The sequence below is a fragment of the Rhinolophus sinicus genome, chromosome 16 (genome assembly GCF_057876585.1).
Source record: "Rhinolophus sinicus isolate RSI-liver-muscle chromosome 16, RSI-T2T, whole genome shotgun sequence".
Classification (NCBI taxonomy): domain Eukaryota; kingdom Metazoa; phylum Chordata; class Mammalia; order Chiroptera; family Rhinolophidae; genus Rhinolophus; species Rhinolophus sinicus.
The window spans coordinates 50,049,812-50,068,876 of NC_142516.1; the positions used below are offsets into that span (position 1 = coordinate 50,049,812).

General features: G+C 39.4%; 1 protein-coding gene across 9 annotated transcripts in view; it reads left to right on the forward strand.

Moving 5' to 3' along the window:
• The window catches only part of SMARCA2 (SWI/SNF related BAF chromatin remodeling complex subunit ATPase 2), a 163,819-nt gene that overhangs the window by 82,027 nt on the left and 62,727 nt on the right, over positions 1-19,065 (forward strand). For all 9 annotated transcript variants that reach the window (XM_074330501.2, XM_074330508.2, XM_074330503.2 and 6 more), the window contains exons 23-27: positions 1,047-1,213; positions 6,087-6,250; positions 11,536-11,763; positions 14,074-14,151; positions 18,845-19,063. In XM_074330501.2, the coding sequence (XP_074186602.1) occupies positions 1,047-1,213; positions 6,087-6,250; positions 11,536-11,763; positions 14,074-14,151; positions 18,845-19,063 (856 nt within the window). The remainder of the gene's footprint in view (positions 1-1,046; positions 1,214-6,086; positions 6,251-11,535; positions 11,764-14,073; positions 14,152-18,844; positions 19,064-19,065) is intronic.

The following is a 19,065-nucleotide window of genomic DNA, read 5'->3' on the forward strand; positions in this document are numbered from 1 at the left end:
CCACTCGCTTACATTTAAGCCATGCACACCATTTTTTCAATTCCTCAGACTCAACAGGCTCTTTTAGTCCTCAGGGCCTTTGCGTATACACTTTGTACTTCCTGGAATCTTGTTCTCTCCACTCTCAAGCCCCCATACTTAAACCGGGCTGCTTTTTGCTCATTATTTCAGGTTTTACTAAACTGTTCTCTTTTCAGTGAGGTCACCCCTGACACTCTAAACTAGTGGCTGGCAATATTTTTTTTCCCCCACTAAAGGGCCAGATCTCAAATATTTTCACCTTTGCAGGCCAAAAAGTCTCTGTCTCACTTACTTGACTTTGCCCTTGTAGTGTGAAAGCAGCCATAAACAAACAGAAATGAGTGAGCATGGCTGTGTCCTGATGAAACTTCATTTACACAAACAGGCAGCAGGCCAGGGCTGATGTTTGTCAAACTCTGCTCTCATCTAAAGAAGATAACACGTGTTGCTCTAAGTTCTCTTGTAGCAACTTGTTATTTTTCTTTTTTTAGTGTATGTGCTGCCGAAGCGAGCACGTTATTTTTCTTTTTAATACTTAATCACAATTCGTAATTACTCATTTTAAAGGCAAAGATTCTATTTTGGTTATCACTATACACGTGCCTAGCCTTGTGCTTGGCACACAGTAGGTGTTGAATGAGTGTTTGAATGAATCTTCAGTGCCCTAAATTAATAATCTTATCTACTTAATAAGTAGAGATTTAAGGAAATATGACATATACGTGTATGTGTGTGTATGAGAGAGGGAGTGAGACAGACAGAGAGCATTAGGAACGTGAGAAGGTTTCCTTTTCTGTCATCATACCTCGCATATATAATGCACTCTTTATGAGTTTTGTATAAATACATTTTCTTGTTCCATTAACTACTCTCACTGCTTTGGAGTGGATATTCCTTCATTCATTCCACAGTTATGTATTGAGTGTTTACTATACACAGGGCACGCTATGAAAAGCAAAGCTTTACTGGCTCCTTCAAGAAGACAGCAGTAATACTGCCTTCTTGTTTTGCATTTTTGGGTTCAGGGCTGAGCTGTATCGGGCCTCAGGAAAGTTTGAGCTACTTGATCGTATTCTGCCAAAATTGAGAGCGACTAATCACCGCGTGCTGCTTTTCTGCCAGATGACGTCTCTCATGACCATCATGGAGGATTACTTTGCTTTTCGGAACTTCCTTTACCTGCGCCTTGACGGTGAGTCAAGGATAAGGAATTGGACGCGGAAGCCATGATGCCGAGAGTGCAGGGATGATGGGCTCTTAGAGCCGATCTCCGCGGAAAAGGAGGGGTAAAATCATTGAAGAATTAACTAGCGGGGTGGGGTGCAGCTTTTCTAGACAGCAATTTTTATATCCTCAAGCTTCAAATAAGCTGAGATCATACACACAGCTGTTTGTCCCACATACAAGCCAATACAAGTGAACTTAGAGTCATTGATAAGTACCACAATAAATTAAACTGAAGTAAAATTTAAAAACCCTCCTTGCTCTTAGTACTGTCTATTTCCTATGCACCATCTAGAATATTTTAATAAGCCTTTAGCTTTTTGTGTTAAGGCATATTTTAAAGGGGATAAAAGCTATGTCTCCTTTTTTTCCAGCAACACTAACAGTTCGTTTAAGATTATATTTAATAATTAAAGCATCTCTTTTTCTCAGTAGAACACATCTATATGTTGTGTTAAGAGAGAGAGCTTCATTGTTGTTCTGAGTTTTGCAAACTGTGCAAAATATTTACCTGATATTAATAGGGAAATTTAAACACCATGTCCTAAAAGATTAGTAAGAAAATAGGAATGGAAGAAAATATGAAAGTAGGGATACTTCTTAAATTACTATATGTCTTGGATATCAGCCCTACTATTTTAGAGAGGAAAGATCTCAAAATGTACCTACTGTGGCCGGGGATGACACTTTCAAAGAGTAGTAAGTGGCAATAGGAGCTAATTTACAGATGGGATGGTGTTGAATCCTCAGCTAGAGAAGAGCACAGTATTACTAACACCAGTTTTTATCTAATGTAATATCCAAGTCATTATGAAATGGTAAACTTAAAGTTTATATTCCATTAAGAGGTGTTGTTTTATTTTCAATCCAGCATTTTATCCCCCTTTTGCCATGAATTACATGTAACTGGATGTATAAGAAACCTTGCCGAACTTGCCAGTTTTTAAGTAAATTCTCTTTATGATCCACCTTTTAGGTTATTATTAATTTTTGGATTCATTATACCTCTGACAGACTTGATTTTTAAAAAAACCTTTTACCTCTCCCCTCCAAAAGTCACTGAAAACAGATGAATGGTTAAGTAAATGTTAATTTCGAATTCATGACAAAATTCTATGATCCAGAGTCTGTTTCTTTTGGCAAATCTCCCGCAGTGTGTCTTGTCCTCTGACCTGATCCTTGCCTCCCTCCCTGTGGGAGAGCTCGGCACTCATTTGAAAGACAAACCCTCCTCCCTCCTCTGCTCAGGTGAGGGGCCGCCCAACTCTCTTTTCCCCTGGGTTTACAACCTTTCCTCCCCAAGGTGTCCTACGGAATTGGTGTTTACTACTCTGTGGCATTTCATTTTAAATCTCAGCTCTCTAGTGGATCGCAGCCCTGGAATAGTCGAGCATGTGAAACTGGCAAGAAGTGATTTCCTTGAAACAGATTTTTCTCATGTTTTCTTACCAGCCTCAGAGAACATCTTTAATAGTCTGTCGGTTGCTGTCTTTATTGTTACTACTAATAATAGTGGTAGGAGCTGACATTTATGGAATGTCTACTCCAAGGGGAATGCCAGGCAAAATAGTCCATGTGCATTATTCATTTAATTTTCTCAACCCACAAGCTACTGTCCTCCCCTGTTTAACAAGGTACTAAAACAATGCCCACTTAATAAATGAGAAAACAAAAGTTATAGAGAGTTGAGTTGACTTACCAAAGGTTGCACAGGAAGGAAATGGTGAAACCAGTTTCTGACTTATGTCTCTCTGCCTCCATATTAGCTCAAGTTTTAGCAGATCCAGCAAGATAGAGCCTATCTGAAAAATATAGGCTGCTTCACTAGTGACAGCATTTTAAGAATCATTTTGAACTTGTTCAAAAACTTTTAATTGATTGATTGATTGAAAATGACTGGGTGCCAGAGATACAAGATGAATGAGCCACTCACTGTTTCCACCCTCAACGTCTTTACCATTAGGTTAGAGGAGACAAGTAAGCAAGTTTCATCAAATGTTACAGATGGAATTGAGAAAGCCAGACAGGCTTCCACCCGCAAGAAACAGCAGCCGTTTGTTTTGGGGGTGGAGAGAATCACTGGGCAAACAGTCAGTATACACATGGATAAATTGGTACACATACTTCCAATACTTCCAGCTATACCAGCTTCATCTTAACCCAATTGTTCAAATGACTTCAGATATTCATTGCCAAATTTGATGTCTCAGATTTTTGACCTCGGGAAGAAAAACCACTCGATGACAGCTAAGCAGATTTTTCTGCAAAGATTGCGGTTGCATTAATAGATTTCGTTACTATTCCATTATAGTCTTTTGTTTTCACTGGAAATTATTTTTTTTTTCTTTGAGTGAGAGCAAGTGGTAAAGTTATATCCTACAAGACAGAAATTTCCAAAAGCAGCTGACACTAAGTTAAAATTAGTAATCGTGAAAGCCTGGAAGTGTGTTCCTTCTGACAAATTGTGCAATTCTCAATACAATTGCCCTTGCTATTAATTGTATTCTTCTACATCAGTGTCCAAAAGAACATGGAATGGATGCACATTGAATCTTGTGCCACCTACAAGGAGCATTTATTTTCCTGTGTATAAACCCTCACAGGGTACTTTGAATCTCCCTGAGCAATATCCCAAAGATTACTGATGATCAGTAAAGATTTTGACTTGGGGCACCTTTGACTAATGGAAATGGTGATCCAGAAAATTCTGAACCATGGAATAAGAAATGCCATTGATTTCATGAAAAGTGATTTAATATATCTTTCCCTGGCTTTATAATTTGTCAAGTTTCCAGCTATTTATACAGTTTAAATACACACCAGATATATTTGCTTGAGGTAACTGTCATAGGACCTGAAAACTCCTTGGACCAAATAATTTTGATACTTTTTGTTTTTCAGAGCTTTGTTTTGCATTTAGAATCATTTCATCCCAAGTAGACATATATGCTAACTAGTTTTATTTATATCTTAACGCATGCGATCATTAATTGATTTATTTTTCAGTGGATCAAAACTGAACTTCTGCCCTCAGAGTATATAAATGCACAGTTTTTGTACCCTGCTGTCAGAAAACAGCTACTATCTCTGGGAACTCCTTCTTTCCCCATTTTATAAGCATTTTATTTGTTTGTTTCTGTGGCTTTTTATTCAATTTAAGGCAGATGGTAAATATGTGAACCTTTACTCCATGTGAGTAATTTCTTTTAAATGATTGCAACTGGAAAGATGATGTAGCAAAAAGGTTTCGTGATAGAACAGAACATGTCTTCATTAGCATTGTGAACAAATAGTTTCCCCATGATCTCAGAAAGTCAGTTCTGAAAAAAAAAAAAGAAAAAAAAAAAGATCCCCACATGTTTGCAACCTCATTCAACAGAGACATTTGGTACTTCTCCCTCGAAATCTAAATTCTTAAAATTCATTGTTGCGGGATTTGACCAGGTCACTAAACTTGAAATTTAATTTAGAAAGTAAAATGAGCTCTACAGAATGTTGCTTCATTAAGTGAAAGCCCCCAAAGCCCCTTTTGCTGTGTGCAAGGAATTGTTTCTTTTTTCCTCCTCAGGAGGGTACTTACTATTTTTATTAATATCAAAAACAGATTCCCCCCATGTTTGGGAACTTGACCCTCACAGTAACTTGATCCCATTAGCTGTAGTCACTTAAATGTTTTAATCCTCTGAAATAAATGGCTAATATATTTTCATCCTTTAAAAGAAATCACCATGTAGAAAGAATATTTGTGTAGCAGGCAGTTGGAGACTATCATGTAACATGCATATATTTCCCAATAGCCTAAAGTCTTCACAACTCTGCAGCTACACTTTTTCGGTGAAATATGTTCAGGTAGAATATGGAAGGGTTTTTGTTTTTGTTTTTCCCTCTCTCTCCTTTCATAACACATTTCATGAAATGGCCAGGTAAATACATTACACATCCATGGCATGTGACTGAGTGGCTGATTCAGGATGCAAGTGTGGGTGCTTTGGCACCTGAAAAGTGAGCAGCACAGTCTGTGGGTTGGCACGCTCTGCTTATTCACTGTTTTGGAGCCTCTTCAGACACCCTGGGAGGAGCCACCAGGTGTGTGACTTGCTGCCCTGTTTGGTTTTAGTTTGTCATCCTTTGAACTCAGCAGAGGAAAATGTCAACATGAGAAACAGACTGAGAGATTCCTTTTTTTTTTCCCTTTTAATTATTGTGGCTTCAAGTCTTGTAACAAGGGTAAAAATATTCTACCCGCATTTTATGTTTTTACCAGCCAGATCATGCTCAGTAGCAACCTAAATGGTAACTTGTAGTAGAAACTGATTTACCTTTTGTTTCCATTCTCTTGGCATAAATAAGACCTCACATTAATACCTATCAGCAAAGTTGCTTCAAGCCATTATAGTAATTGTATTGGGGTGTGTGTGTGTGTGTGTGTGTGTGTGTGTGTGTGTGTGTGTTTTAAAAAATACTTGGTGTTTTAAAGCCCGGAAACAAATTCATAAAATGTTTTCATTGAGATTTAGGTTAACATAAGAATATTATAGTATCTGTAAAGTTGCATAGGTACCCAGTCTGAAATGTTTAAACTCTTTTAGCATTTTGGAACCATGGGTAGTAGACAAAGTGTTCCTTCTTGATTTGAGAAAAGTCTCTCCCTCCATTTTTTTTTTTTTTTTATTGCAAATAGTTCAAAGTTCCTTTCAAATGTACAAAAACCTCTGGGGATTACCTCACCCATGCTAAGAAGAGTCTGGGTATATTTCTCAGGGAAGCAGGCCTTTTCGTGGAGCCCTGTGCCATTTTCAGACAGGAGTTAATTGGCAAATTTATTTTTCTCATCCCCTCAGGCACCACCAAGTCTGAAGATCGTGCTGCTTTGCTGAAGAAATTCAACGAACCTGGGTCCCAGTATTTCATTTTCTTGCTGAGCACAAGAGCTGGAGGCCTGGGCTTAAACCTTCAGGCGGCTGATACCGTGGTCATCTTTGACAGCGACTGGAATCCTCACCAGGTCTGTGTGTCTCTGACTGAGGTGCCCAGACCTCCCATCTGGAGAGGAACTAAAAGACCAGCACTTTCATCATTCACATTGATGGGGCAGAGCACATTTCTAAATGAGTGGACCATTTTTCCAAGGAAAAATAGCTGGGCACATTATGGTGGCTATTTTCTTATCTCCCTTTTCGCACAGATAATTGAGATGACTTACTCGTGCTTTTTATGTGCCTTTGAAGAACTCAAATTTGGGATAGAAAAATTTAGTTTCTGCTTCGTTTTAATCTAATTTCCTGGGATTGCCACTGAGTATCAAGTACATTCGGTGAAGAACGAATCACAAATGTTCCAAAATTCAAACAAAAATAGCAACTCGCGTTGATTGGCCCCTTGCTCTGTGCCAGCCTCTTCCTGTGCGTTGCTTCATTCAGTTTTCACAACAACCCTGTCAGGTTGTTAATGTTACTATTTGCTTCTTTACTGTCAAGAAAAATGAGCCCTAGGAAGCTTTAGGTAACATTCCCAAGATCAAACAATGAGTTTATAGAGATCAAACAATAAATTTATATTCTGTGTGTTTTGTTTAACATCATCATCAAAAAAGTATTCTGTGAAGCATCTACAAGTTCTTTTAGCCAGGTAAATTTAGAGTTATCCTTCTAAAGGAATCCTTGGATGATTAATAAGAAAACAATAGACAGGCCCCTTGTGGCACTTGTTTCCTAAATTACTCTGGGAGATTATGCCACCTGCCTGTGAAGTATTGGGTGGAATGATGATATTCCTCGGGACTTGATTCATATTGGCACAAATGTGAACTCAAGATAGTCAAAAGGGAAATGACAGCTCTCACATATGAATCTGAATTCTACGTCAGCATAACCTGGCTCCTCGCTGTACCTTGGTTTCCTCAACTATTAATATGCAGAATAACACTGTCTCACTGGGTCATTGCAAAGACCAGGTAGAAGAGGCTCTGGTAGTTGTTTTGGGCAGGAATTGAGGTTCAGGGATGCGTTAGAATTATGAGGGAGCTTTAAAAAAAAAAACCATACATGCGTGGTTCTTGTTCCTTGCTACCCCATCCCCAATATTCTCTGTACATTCAGTCGCTCCCAGGAGAATCTGACATAGGTTTTCTCACAGAGCTTAGGAGCCCTGATTTACAGAATAAACCAGTGATCCCAAACCTTTGGGCGGCCCCCAGCCTTGGACCACTGCATATGCCTACCAGTCACTCTCTAGGTGAATACAGTAGAGTTGCAACCAAAATTTTCTGACCTTGAAAAGGGTTGCAAGCCACCCACACAAAGTGTATTCGTTCCAAGTCTTCAGGAAATACTTTCATATATTTTTATATCTTATATTGCCCTCCATAGCACAGGTAGAATTTGTTTTCATGGAAGAGATCTGTAGTTTTCCTGTGGACCATTGTGATTTCAGTGTCTCTTCCACAAACATTGACTGAGGGGCTGTTATACCACAAGCACTGAGCTAGCCGGGGTGTATGGGGAGAGGAATACGTGAGTCCTCTCCTCCTTGGGAGCTCGATGTAGTTGGATGTTACATTATCATACTTGCTGCTGCCTAAATCTTCACTGAGAAAAAATAACCTGTCTGTAAGTGAATGGAGAGTTCACTAGATTTTATCTTCTGAGGCAAGCATTTCTGTGGCATCTCAGTTGTCCACCTTCATTGGTACAGTGCTAATTCCAAGAGCCAAAGGAAATCACTGTTTCTGGAAATGCTAATTTACCATGAGAAAGGATCTCTCTCTCTCTCTCTCTCTCTCTCTCTCTCATACACACACACACACACACACACACACACACACACACACACACACTTCTGTGAATAGTAACTAAAACTAGAACTCCAGAATCTAAGTAAATTACATGAGCAACAAACAGTTCACTTTTAACTGCATGTAACTAAAACTTAGGCAACAAAACATCAAAATTCCTTTGGTCTAATTTACCATAAATTTCTCACACTGGCTCAAAAATTTTTGTAAGTATTTATAGCTGCCATAGGTGGATTCATTTCTATCTGATTTGGTCAACTAGGCTGACCAGATTTTTCATGTCTGTCCCTTAAACATGACCATTAGTTTGGGCAAACTTTTTTTTCATTTATGGAAATCAGTGATCTTAGAATGATGATATAGATGAGTACTGATTTTTCATTTGAAAGGTAAGCAAACTATTATTAAACAACTCTACGAGGTACTATGAGGTACTTTGTGTACCTTATTTCAGATAATCCTCAAAATATTTTACACGTAAGGAAACTTGTTGATATTAACTTGTGCAGGAGCATAGCCAGGGTTCAAACCTATGTCTGTCTGGGTTTGAATTTGAATCCTGGCTTTGGGTTCTTTCTAACGTGTACCCCTGCATAAGTGTTGCATAGCCCCCAAAATGAAAGTTGTGGAGTGTTTTGTTGGTTGGTGGGTTGGTCGGTTTTTTACCATGTTGGCTTTTGCATGCATTGAAAAAAAAAAAATCTGTAATTATTCTTTATCATGTTGAATCAAAATTAAGACATATTGATGAAATAGGGGGTTTGCTTGATATAAATGGACAGATTGAAGATAGAAGCCTTAAAGTTCCTAATTGGAGCCATAGCGAGAAGCAAAGATAGAATACGTAAATGTGGAATTAGCAATAAAATCCCTCAGGGTTACTGAGACTTGCATTTCCAAACTGTTGGTTAGAAACATGGGTTGGTACTTTTATTTTTAACCAGTGGAGCAGGAGCTGTGTTATTACAGAATGGTCAATCACAAAGTCGCCTTGGGGGTCCTCTGCTCAGGTTGTGCTTGTCTTCAGATATGATCACACCCAAACCAGTGTGATGAAGTGTCAGGCCACTAAGACCTCAGAAATACTGAGGAATCCATTCAGTAATTACAGTGCTGATTTCTTTGTCACAATATCCACCCCCACCCCCCCACCCCGGCCATGGGCCATTTTAGCTTAGAGGCTCACAGGCTTACATTGCATACACTTCTTCAGCCTAGAAATACTCCTTTTTGTTACTTTCCAAGTAGACAGATGATCTTAAACACACACACACCACTGCCACCACCACCAAAAATTAAAATTAATTACAAAAAACTCTCAAGGATTTAAGAGCGTAATCCTCTGTTTGTAGATGTTCTGTACCTTCTGCTTCCTCACCTGTCATGTTCTGCTGCTCCCTGCATCATAGTGTTTTTATGGTTTATCAGCTTTTTCTAGAATAGGGGTCAACAAATTGACCCACGAGCTGATTCTGGCCTGCCACCCGTGTTTGTATGACCTGCAAACAAAGAATGGTTTTCATGTTTTTAAGTATAAAAGTAAAATTAAAAAAAAAAAAAAGGAATATCAACCTTTTGGTGAGAACAGTTCCCCAGTGTGTGCTCTTGGCCCGGACAGCCTGGATGGAGTATTTAGTCTTAGGCCCTTGGTGGAAACTTTTTCTCACCCCTGTTTTTTTAGGATTCAATCAAGAGGTTGATGACACAAAACCTGCCATCTTGGCTGCTGCTTAGCTGCTCTGGTGATGATCTGTTGAGAGAGCTGGTTGAACTAAGGGCTTGAAAATGAAGTTTAGGGTTCCCCCTCCCCCCATCCCCCCCCACCCCCCGTTGGATTTTAATTACCTTCCTCACTTTCTCCTGTTTGGAAAATAATCTAATTTGGATGAGTCCCAGCCATGTTCATGGTTCAGCTGTCCGCTGTTTGTATTAACTTATTCAAATATCTTCTGAGGAAAAAGTTTTACGTAATTAGTCTTTTGACTGTCAGGGTCCCTGCAGCAACGACAGATCCCCTGGGCAGACTTTGAGCTGTTGTCTCCTTGTGCTGCCTGAGTGACCAAGAAACTTGTGTGGTCAAGTTTCTTAGGCTGTGGAGCATCAGCTCTGTGCAAAGTCGGGTGCTAGCGATGCAGGATACAGAGGTCCAACCTTTGCCCTAAAAATGGATCCAGATCTAATGGGGGACACATGGAAACAACTAATTAGCATTGGCCCAGAGACCATCACCTGGACCAAGAACTTTTTTGGCGCAGCCTTAAAATTAGGTAACTCTGCTTCATAGAACTTTCTTGGCGCAGCCTTAAAATTAGGTAACTCTGCTTCATAGGTTTACGAAGCCTTTTATTTAAAGATTTCATTAAAACCTTTTTCTTTTCGGAAGAGTCCCAGGTGTTTAAAACAGAAAAAGTTTGTTAAACTACATGAAAGTAAAATGAAGAAAATTTAGAAACACCTGTAGTCTTTATTACCTGGAGATATAAACATTATTGTCTTGTTAGTGTTTGTCCTTCCTGCCTTTCCTTGGTATAGATACGCACATAAAAGGTCATAATATGCATACTCATATAACTTATAGTTTTCACTTACGGCTTTGTGTCATTAAATCTACAATATAACTTTTATGGTACTATGTTGGTAGTACCATAGCACTTCTACATACAGTAGAAGACTAATTTAATCAATCTGTTATTATTGACTGTTTACTTAATTCTGCCATATATATATATATATATATATATAATGCTGAGAGGTGCATTCTGATTTGTAGATCTTTGTGCATATCCATGATTATTTCCTTAGGATAAATTTTTTCAGAAGTGAAATTTCTGGGTCGGGGACCATACCCAATTTTAACACTTTTGATACATAGTGCCAAATTTCTATCCCTAAAAAAGTTTACCAAAAGGTAGTACCAGTTTACTACTCCGCTAGCAGTCTTTTTTATTCCCCGAACTAAAGATTTAATCTTTGATGGAATTAGATCCCGGGAAATTTGATACATGAGCAATTGCTGTATATATAATGTGTGTATGTATGCATAATATATATATATTTAAAATGTATGTATTACTCAGTGATGTTTTAAAAATCATCTTCAACACCTCACACCAAAGGGAAGGTATTTCCTGCAACTTCAGGTTAGGTGTAGGTAACACCAAATTTATTGGTTTTTGTTTTTTTGTTTTCTTGTTTTAGTTAGGGACCAATTCTGATGGCAAACCTAGGGACAGATAAAAACATCCCAAGACCTGGATTTCAAAACCTGAGGTGTATTTCAGTCGGCTTGGCTAATTTGAACCCAAGTTCCCTCAACTAGGAATGACCTCGAATTTTTCCAAAGAAGGTAGCTTATGTCGTTTAAAAACGTAAGCAAAATCTGACATTACTGAAGGTGGATTCAGTAACCCTCCCATATTTTCCTCTTGGCCAGGCGACTTGTTTGCTCGGCTACTCCAGGCGCATGGGCCCTCACTGCATACTGTCCTCTCCCACAGGATCTGCAAGCACAGGACCGAGCTCACCGCATCGGCCAGCAGAACGAGGTCCGCGTACTGAGACTCTGCACTGTGAACAGTGTGGAGGAAAAGATCCTGGCAGCTGCCAAGTACAAACTGAATGTGGATCAGAAGGTGATCCAGGCGGGCATGTTCGATCAGAAGTCTTCAAGCCATGAGCGGAGGGCGTTCCTGCAGGCCATATTGGAGCATGAAGAGGAAAATGAGGTATTGTAGAAAGCCACCTTATGAAATCAAACAGTGACTTTTGTCTCAGAGGATTAAGAGTAACCTCTTTGTTCTTGAAAGAATTTCCTGGGCTGGCGATAATTAAAATGAATAAATTAGCTGCTCTCTTACATCCCGAGCACAGAAAGCCTCTGAAAGTTATCCAAGATTATCTTAAAAACAGTTGCTAGAGGGACCTCAAGGCTTGGCCAGTAGATGCGTCCCTCGTGTCTCCCGGGAGGTGCAACCAGCATGCTTTCTTGTACTGTAAGTGCTGCTTTCCGTAGGGCAGATGCAGAACTTCAGAGAGGCCACTTGTAGGGGCAGAATCAGCCAGATGAGATAAGGCAAAGCTGAAAGGGGCCCCGCTTGCCCTTTCTCTCTGCCCTTCTCCAGAGCCTTCTGTCTCTTGTCGTTTGATCAGAGATCACAGGACCTCAGTACATTTATAGGACAAGCCTTCACAGCCTTGTGAAGATAGTACCTGACCTGGTTTAGATAGGATGCAAGGTAGCATGGAGCTTCCCAACCTTTGGAGGCCGATGCCGCAGGGAGATGTTGATCTCTCGCAGCCCCGAGGGCCTCCGCGTGGAGCCTGGAGTGGGATCCAGTGCTGCTTGCTTCTAGCTGTGAGCAGCCTTGCTGGGACTTCACACCCCTGCCAGGTTATCAGTGTGTCAGACACATGTTACCATTTTCTGAGGGGCCAGTATCATGATGTGAAGAAGGTTTGGAGACACTGATAGACTACAGTCAAGGGCTCTGATTCTGAGTGTCCAACGCAGCGTGGACTGCCATCTCCACGGTTGACAGAACAAGAATTACTAGGGCGCAAATAACCCAGGAAGATTATTGTTCACTTCCCTTTGAGTTTGTTTTCTCTGAAGGTCAGGCTACTGTGGGCAGGTTTCTTGCCAGTTGACAAGATAATCTTTTCATCTTGGGCTTGGGGAAGGCCCAAACCTCCCATTGTGCAGGCAGCGAATGAAAGGGTAACGTGTAACGTGGTCCTAAGAACAGGGTGGGCAAAGCAGGACATTGTTCACCAGAGGACATGTGAACCAGATTCTTCATACTGTGAAGTCTCAGCCCACTCCCAGCTAGTCTGTGTCTTTGGCAGATGAAATGTAATATTTAGATAAAATGTGACTTTAATCAATCTAGGGATGACCTAGAATAGACGATTTTTTATAACATCAGTTTTTCACTTTATTGAATTGCATTCATTTCTAACACAGTGCATGAAATGTTATCTTGGGACCCGCCAGAATCATCTCATTTCAGCTGCTGCTACACTCGTACCCTTTCTAGACCAAGCTGTCTCGTTCTGAACACATGATTAAAGAAATTGGATGTTTGAAATTCTGAGTTTTCCTCTTTCTTCCATCTGCTGATACACTGAAATTTCCCATTTGGTTTTTAACAAGCTCACTCAGCAAGTGACAAAAATAATTTTGTAAGGTTAAATTCTATAGTATATGCCTAACTTTTAGAGTCATTTTTTTAAAAGTGTAGAAGTCATAGAATAATATTTCTTAAAAAACTCAAGAACTCGGTTTCTGAGGAATTTTGCAGAGACAATATACCTTGGTCTAACATAATATAAAATGAAAATGTTGACCCTTATGTAATTGCTTTCTCTACTTCATTTAAATTATTTTAATCAGGTACAGTTATATAGCGGTTTTGTTTTTGATACCTTTTTTCCTATCCACAGATCTAACCATTAGCATAATAATGCCCACTAAAATACATTGATTAAACATATCTTAAAGGCTATATATTTGCCGTATATATGATTTTTATGGCCTTGCTCTGTGCCTACTCACAAAGTTTCATGTACTCATGTTTTTTGTAAGGCTTTGAAAATGAGCATTTATATTTGAGATAAGATTCAAAGCGTCAAAAGAATTAATGTTAGGCGCTTTTTCATGTTACATTCCTTATTTAAATCTTACATCTTCTCTGTGATGTAAATGTCATGCCCATTTTACAGATGAGGTCCCTGAGGTGGGGAGACATTAAATAACTTGTTTTAAAATATGAGAATCGACATACACACCCAAGAGGACCAGTATTTCTTATAGCATACCGTGTTTTTTTCCTAAACAGATTTTGCTTTAGGAAGATGGTTTGAACAACTTGGAAAATACTAATGGCAAGTACTGTACCCACTGACTCTTCTTTTTGGCTTGAGAAATGGAACCCCTATGACTTGGAGGACAAATTCACCTCACTCATTTGTACCTCACTCTAATTGTTCAACGTCTCTCCTAAAGCCCATTAAATCATTCTGTTTCTTAACCCCAGGAAGAAGATGAAGTACCAGATGATGAGACTCTGAACCAAATGATTGCTCGACGAGAAGAAGAATTTGATCTTTTTATGGTAATATTACAGAAAATCGTGGAAACAAATGCCTTATTCCCCTTTTTCTATTAATGCAAGATGTCTGGAGCCTGTGTGCCCTGGCAGAATTTCATTTGTGAAGCCTGTGCCTTTCCTTCAGTTCAGAGGCTGCACACTGGCTGGATTTAGCCTGTAGACATATTTTGTTTGGCCCACGCAGTGTTTTTTAAAATTTTGAATTTGTTGCCAACATAAAAAAGAATCCTGATTTCTGGCTTCTCTTAAAATTTGAGAGTGGGCAATACCAGACCCACGTCTCTATATGGTAACAGTTGGCTGGAACTGAGTAGCAGCTGCACCCTCTGGGCCGGCCATGTGGTCTGCAGTTTACCATAGATCCCCCTCCCCCACTCCCAGCTCATTTCTCATCCCCGGCCAGCAGCATTCAGGAAACCGGCCCTGCTCCTCAAGGCAGAGATTACAGCTCTTCCTTAGCTGTCTCCTACCTGGAGCAAAACAAACATGCTCTCTATGGGGGTGGGTGGACAGCAACTAAAACAATACCGGGGTGCCTCTTCTTATTGTTGAAGAGCGCATGCTTGAGCAAATAGGAACCTTCCAGATGCGCATGAAGGTGTAGCCTTCATTTAAAGATCGAAATTGGTTGGTTTTTATTGGTACAAAGTAGATGTAAAAGAACCTGGACATTTGAGGATTTGATGTCCATGGTTTCAACATTGACATTTCATGATACCTAGTCATCTGCTAAAACCTGAATTTGATTTATGTGTGTGTGGCCTGCCACAAGGTCACAATGTATAGGGAGCAAGCCCCTTGCCTAGTGAGGGAGGCTCTCAGAAGTAATGTGTTACTGCATTCTTCAGGCATTTGCTATAGTGATTTTGTTTACCTCTACATCCCCAATGCTCAAAACAGCACGCAGTAGTTGTTCAATAAATATTTGTTGAATGAATGGTGGCATTTGCAAAATCGCAGGCTTTGTGAAAACGCCAGCATGCATCAGGATGTGTGAAATTGCGAGACTCCCTCTAATACCTTCAATCATTTTGATCTTTAGAACATTTAGCCTGATTGTGGAGTGAGTGAATAAATGTAAACTGAAACTCTGACGTTTAAATGCAGAACCCCAAAATCAGGGGCCCCAAACTTGAATGCCCTCAGGTCTCAGACAAATACTTTGCGTGAGTGAAACAAGTGGACCACGGCGGGTAGATGGCGGTGAACTGGAGCTGCTGTGTCAAGGGCACAGAGCTGCAAACCTCGTAGCCAGAAATTCCAAATTTTCAGGAGAAACTAGAAATCTGGGTTGTTACATGCAATCTCTGGGTTTCAAAATGTTTGCAATTAAATTCAATTTTTTATTATTATATAACACTGCAGGCCAAACAAAACATGACCATGGGCCAAATATGACCGGCATGGTTTGCAATCTCTGCCTTGTTAGCCTAGACCAGCGGAGAGGGGAACTCCAGCTGTGTGGAGGCTTATGTTATTTTTGATTGGGTGTTTTTCTCTAGGGAACAATGATTGTGTCCACACATAATGATTCAAGATAAAAGACATTTAATGCTTTCTCAGGAAACTTTTAGGTAGCCATGGGAATAACTCCTAACCTGGGATGTGTACATTTTTCCCCCTCCTAAATGAACCACCCTACTCAGGTAAGGCCATTTTAGAGAGAAATGACAGAAGGAAAAAAAAAAACAAAGACTTTTAACAGCACGGTCGACATGGTGTGTTCATACCTAAATTTCTGAACTCATAATGTTGGTCACCACCTTTATAGATTATTCTCTATGTAGGGAGATTGGAGGTACACGTAGGAAATAGACATCTCTCTCCTGGAGGAAATTATTGAAATGTAGATTAGTGGGGAACACTGAGGCAAGAGGCCCTCTACTTCCCTGGCTGATCACTGATGGGTGGTAATTCAGCACTGCTGCAGCTGTAGGTGCTCTGGAGACCATGGGAAGCATAAACTGCCTGCCTTTATACAAACAGATTAGATTAGGCTCAGAGATGGAGATTTCCATCAGCAGCCCCTAACTAAGGGAAAACGAGGACTTTTCTTTTCTTACTTTTGGGCTGGGTATTTGTAGAAATTGAAAGCCTCAGAAAAAAGTTGGAATGTTGGGCCAAGGCACAGCTTTCTTTTAATTTGAGAACATTTTATCACATAAAGAACAGACTTTGAACAGGTGAAGCTGGTTAAGGAACACTTTTTTGTAGGGATTTTGATTTTGTGAATGTTCTGCTTGTTTCTTAATAGTTAACTTCTCGTTTTTGGATTATACAGATTTTTGGTTTGGTTTGGTTTGGTTTCTCTTTTGTTTTTTTAATTAAATTTATTGGGGTAACATTGGTTAATAACATTATATAAGGTTCAGGTGGACAACTTTATAACACAACATATATATTGCGTTGTATGTTTTTTAAAGTCTTCTAATGGACTGTCTGCCTTTGGTCAATTGACTATTCATTAGCACCTCCACCAGGGGGCAGGAAATCAAATTTGAATCCTTGCCAGCTACTCTGGTTAAAAAGTTTAGTCAGAAACAAGAATGAAATGTAAGCTAGATTTGGATTCAGTATTAAAACTCTATCTATTATTATAAAAGAATTAGTTCTCTGTAAAATTAATACAAACTTATTTGATTTTGTATCATAGACACTGTAGTTAAATAACACATATTAAGCAGATAGTCTCTGTAAATGAAAACCTTACCGTTGAACATTTTTCTTGTTTTCTCCATCTAAAAATGTGACTTCAGAAAAAGTTATCTCTCATACTGATTACCTATGAATTTTTTCCTAAAAAGATCTGTGACAGGTCAAGGTATATATCTGAAACATTTTGCTAACATTCAAACATTAAGCTTTTATCTGCTATGCTCCCTACAAAGACAAGAAGTCCTTTTAAAAATGACTGTACTTGTAAGGTTTATTATCGGGTTTTAAGACAAACATATTCATCTAGTATCTGAATAATAAAATAGACTTACTTCCATATCAACATCAGATTTTGTACTGGTGTTCTACAAGTAGAAATCTCTGGGAAGAGATGCATTCATCAAAACTTTAAGCTTATTAAAAATTGCATCAACCCTTCCTAAAAGAAAAAAAAGCAACTGTGATTTATTTTATCAATCTCAGCAAAGGTTTATTTTGTCAATTGTGGACATATGCATGGCATGTCATTTTACAGGTCTTGCTTTAGGTAATGGTAGTAGCCAACGTAAAAGTTGAAGTGGCAATATGTTGTCATTTCAGTGTAGCACTTTAACAAAAAATGGTTTTCTTATAAGCTGTCTAATAACTATTAGGAGATTACCTCAAAAACCCCTTTTTAAATTGCACTGTTAACGAGGCACCCTCTGTGTGCTAATTACAAAGGTTTGATGGGTCCCGTTTCTGATCCTAGAACATTAGAAGGCAGGATTAAGACAGCCTCTCCAGCTAACTATAGCATATGACAGAACAGGATGGCCACATTTATCTACCAATGGGACTCCACGATGCTCCAAGCCTACCCATCTTGGGAATATAATGATTTCCAAAAATGTGTAAGCATAGTTTAAGGAACTTTGAACTTTAATTTTTAAATAGATTCTAGAGATCAAATTTGGATTTGAATAGAAATTTCATTTACATTCTGTTACCAATTTTAGCTCTTAAGGAAAAATTATATTGAATCCCTATTTCAGTTCGGTAGAACAGAAGGAAGAAAGCAGGAAAAGGTAAATCGTTTTATGGTTAATGGCCTATTCAGTTGGAGAAAGAGAACATCTAGCTAGTAATATGTAACTAATGTGTATAGCAATTCAGTGGAGGTTTTGATTTGTTTTTTAGCTATCAAATTGTTTAGTTATAGGTTAAAGCCATATACATAGCACTTAATTTATTAACAAGTGTACTGGAATTTTAAAAAGCAAGCAAGACATGGGGAAATAGACATTTTGAAGGCTATGAAAGGACACGAAAGGCAGCCATTTCACTAATAACTTGACCCTTTGAGATGAGATTACCTCTGAGGTATGTCTCTCTGTGATATAATATTTTCATTAAAGCTAAACTTTCTAAAAGCTAAAGAATTGAGGGGCATTCCTCTCACAGAGCCCATGGTGTACTGAAAATTCAACACATTCATGGCCAGCTGACCATGAATCAAACCATTTATGTGCCCACATGTCCAAGTTTAACTGAAGTTGGTGGCTGTTCTGTTAGTGACACTCGAGTTGCTGATTTTTTTTACCTGGTTATTTAATCAAAAGCATGAGCCCTATTAAGTAAAAAGGAAGTTTTCTTAATGAATTTTCTCTTTTATATGCTGGAAGAACACTTTTATGCCGGGGCAGCAGTGAATTGTATCACCAGGGCTCATCTTTTTAAAATACATTCCCAATTTGAATCTTCTGTTACTTAAGGGGAAGCTTTGCACACCTATAGACTAAGAAGAGGAGTTTTTAAAGAGTGTTTTTTAATGCATAAATAAATTTCAGTGATGGATATAGAGGAAGGGAAGAGACTTTACTGGACACTGTACTTTAGGGATGGGCTAGAACAAGTCAGCCAGGGGAGAGAGTCTCCATGGGAGAAGCCGAGAGGGATCCTGCAGCTGTAGGAGCCAACTTGTGAAAGGCGTATGTGCTGTCAAGTCTGTACTGTACAGAATCCCAGTTCCGATTGGTGAAACTTCTGTTCATACGTGCAGCGTATGGACATGGACCGGCGGAGGGAGGATGCCCGGAACCCAAAGCGCAAGCCTCGCTTAATGGAGGAAGATGAGCTGCCCTCCTGGATTATTAAAGATGACGCCGAAGTAGAAAGGCTTACGTGTGAAGAAGAGGAGGAGAAAATATTCGGGAGGGGGTCTCGCCAGCGCCGGGACGTGGACTACAGCGACGCCCTCACGGAGAAGCAGTGGCTGCGGGT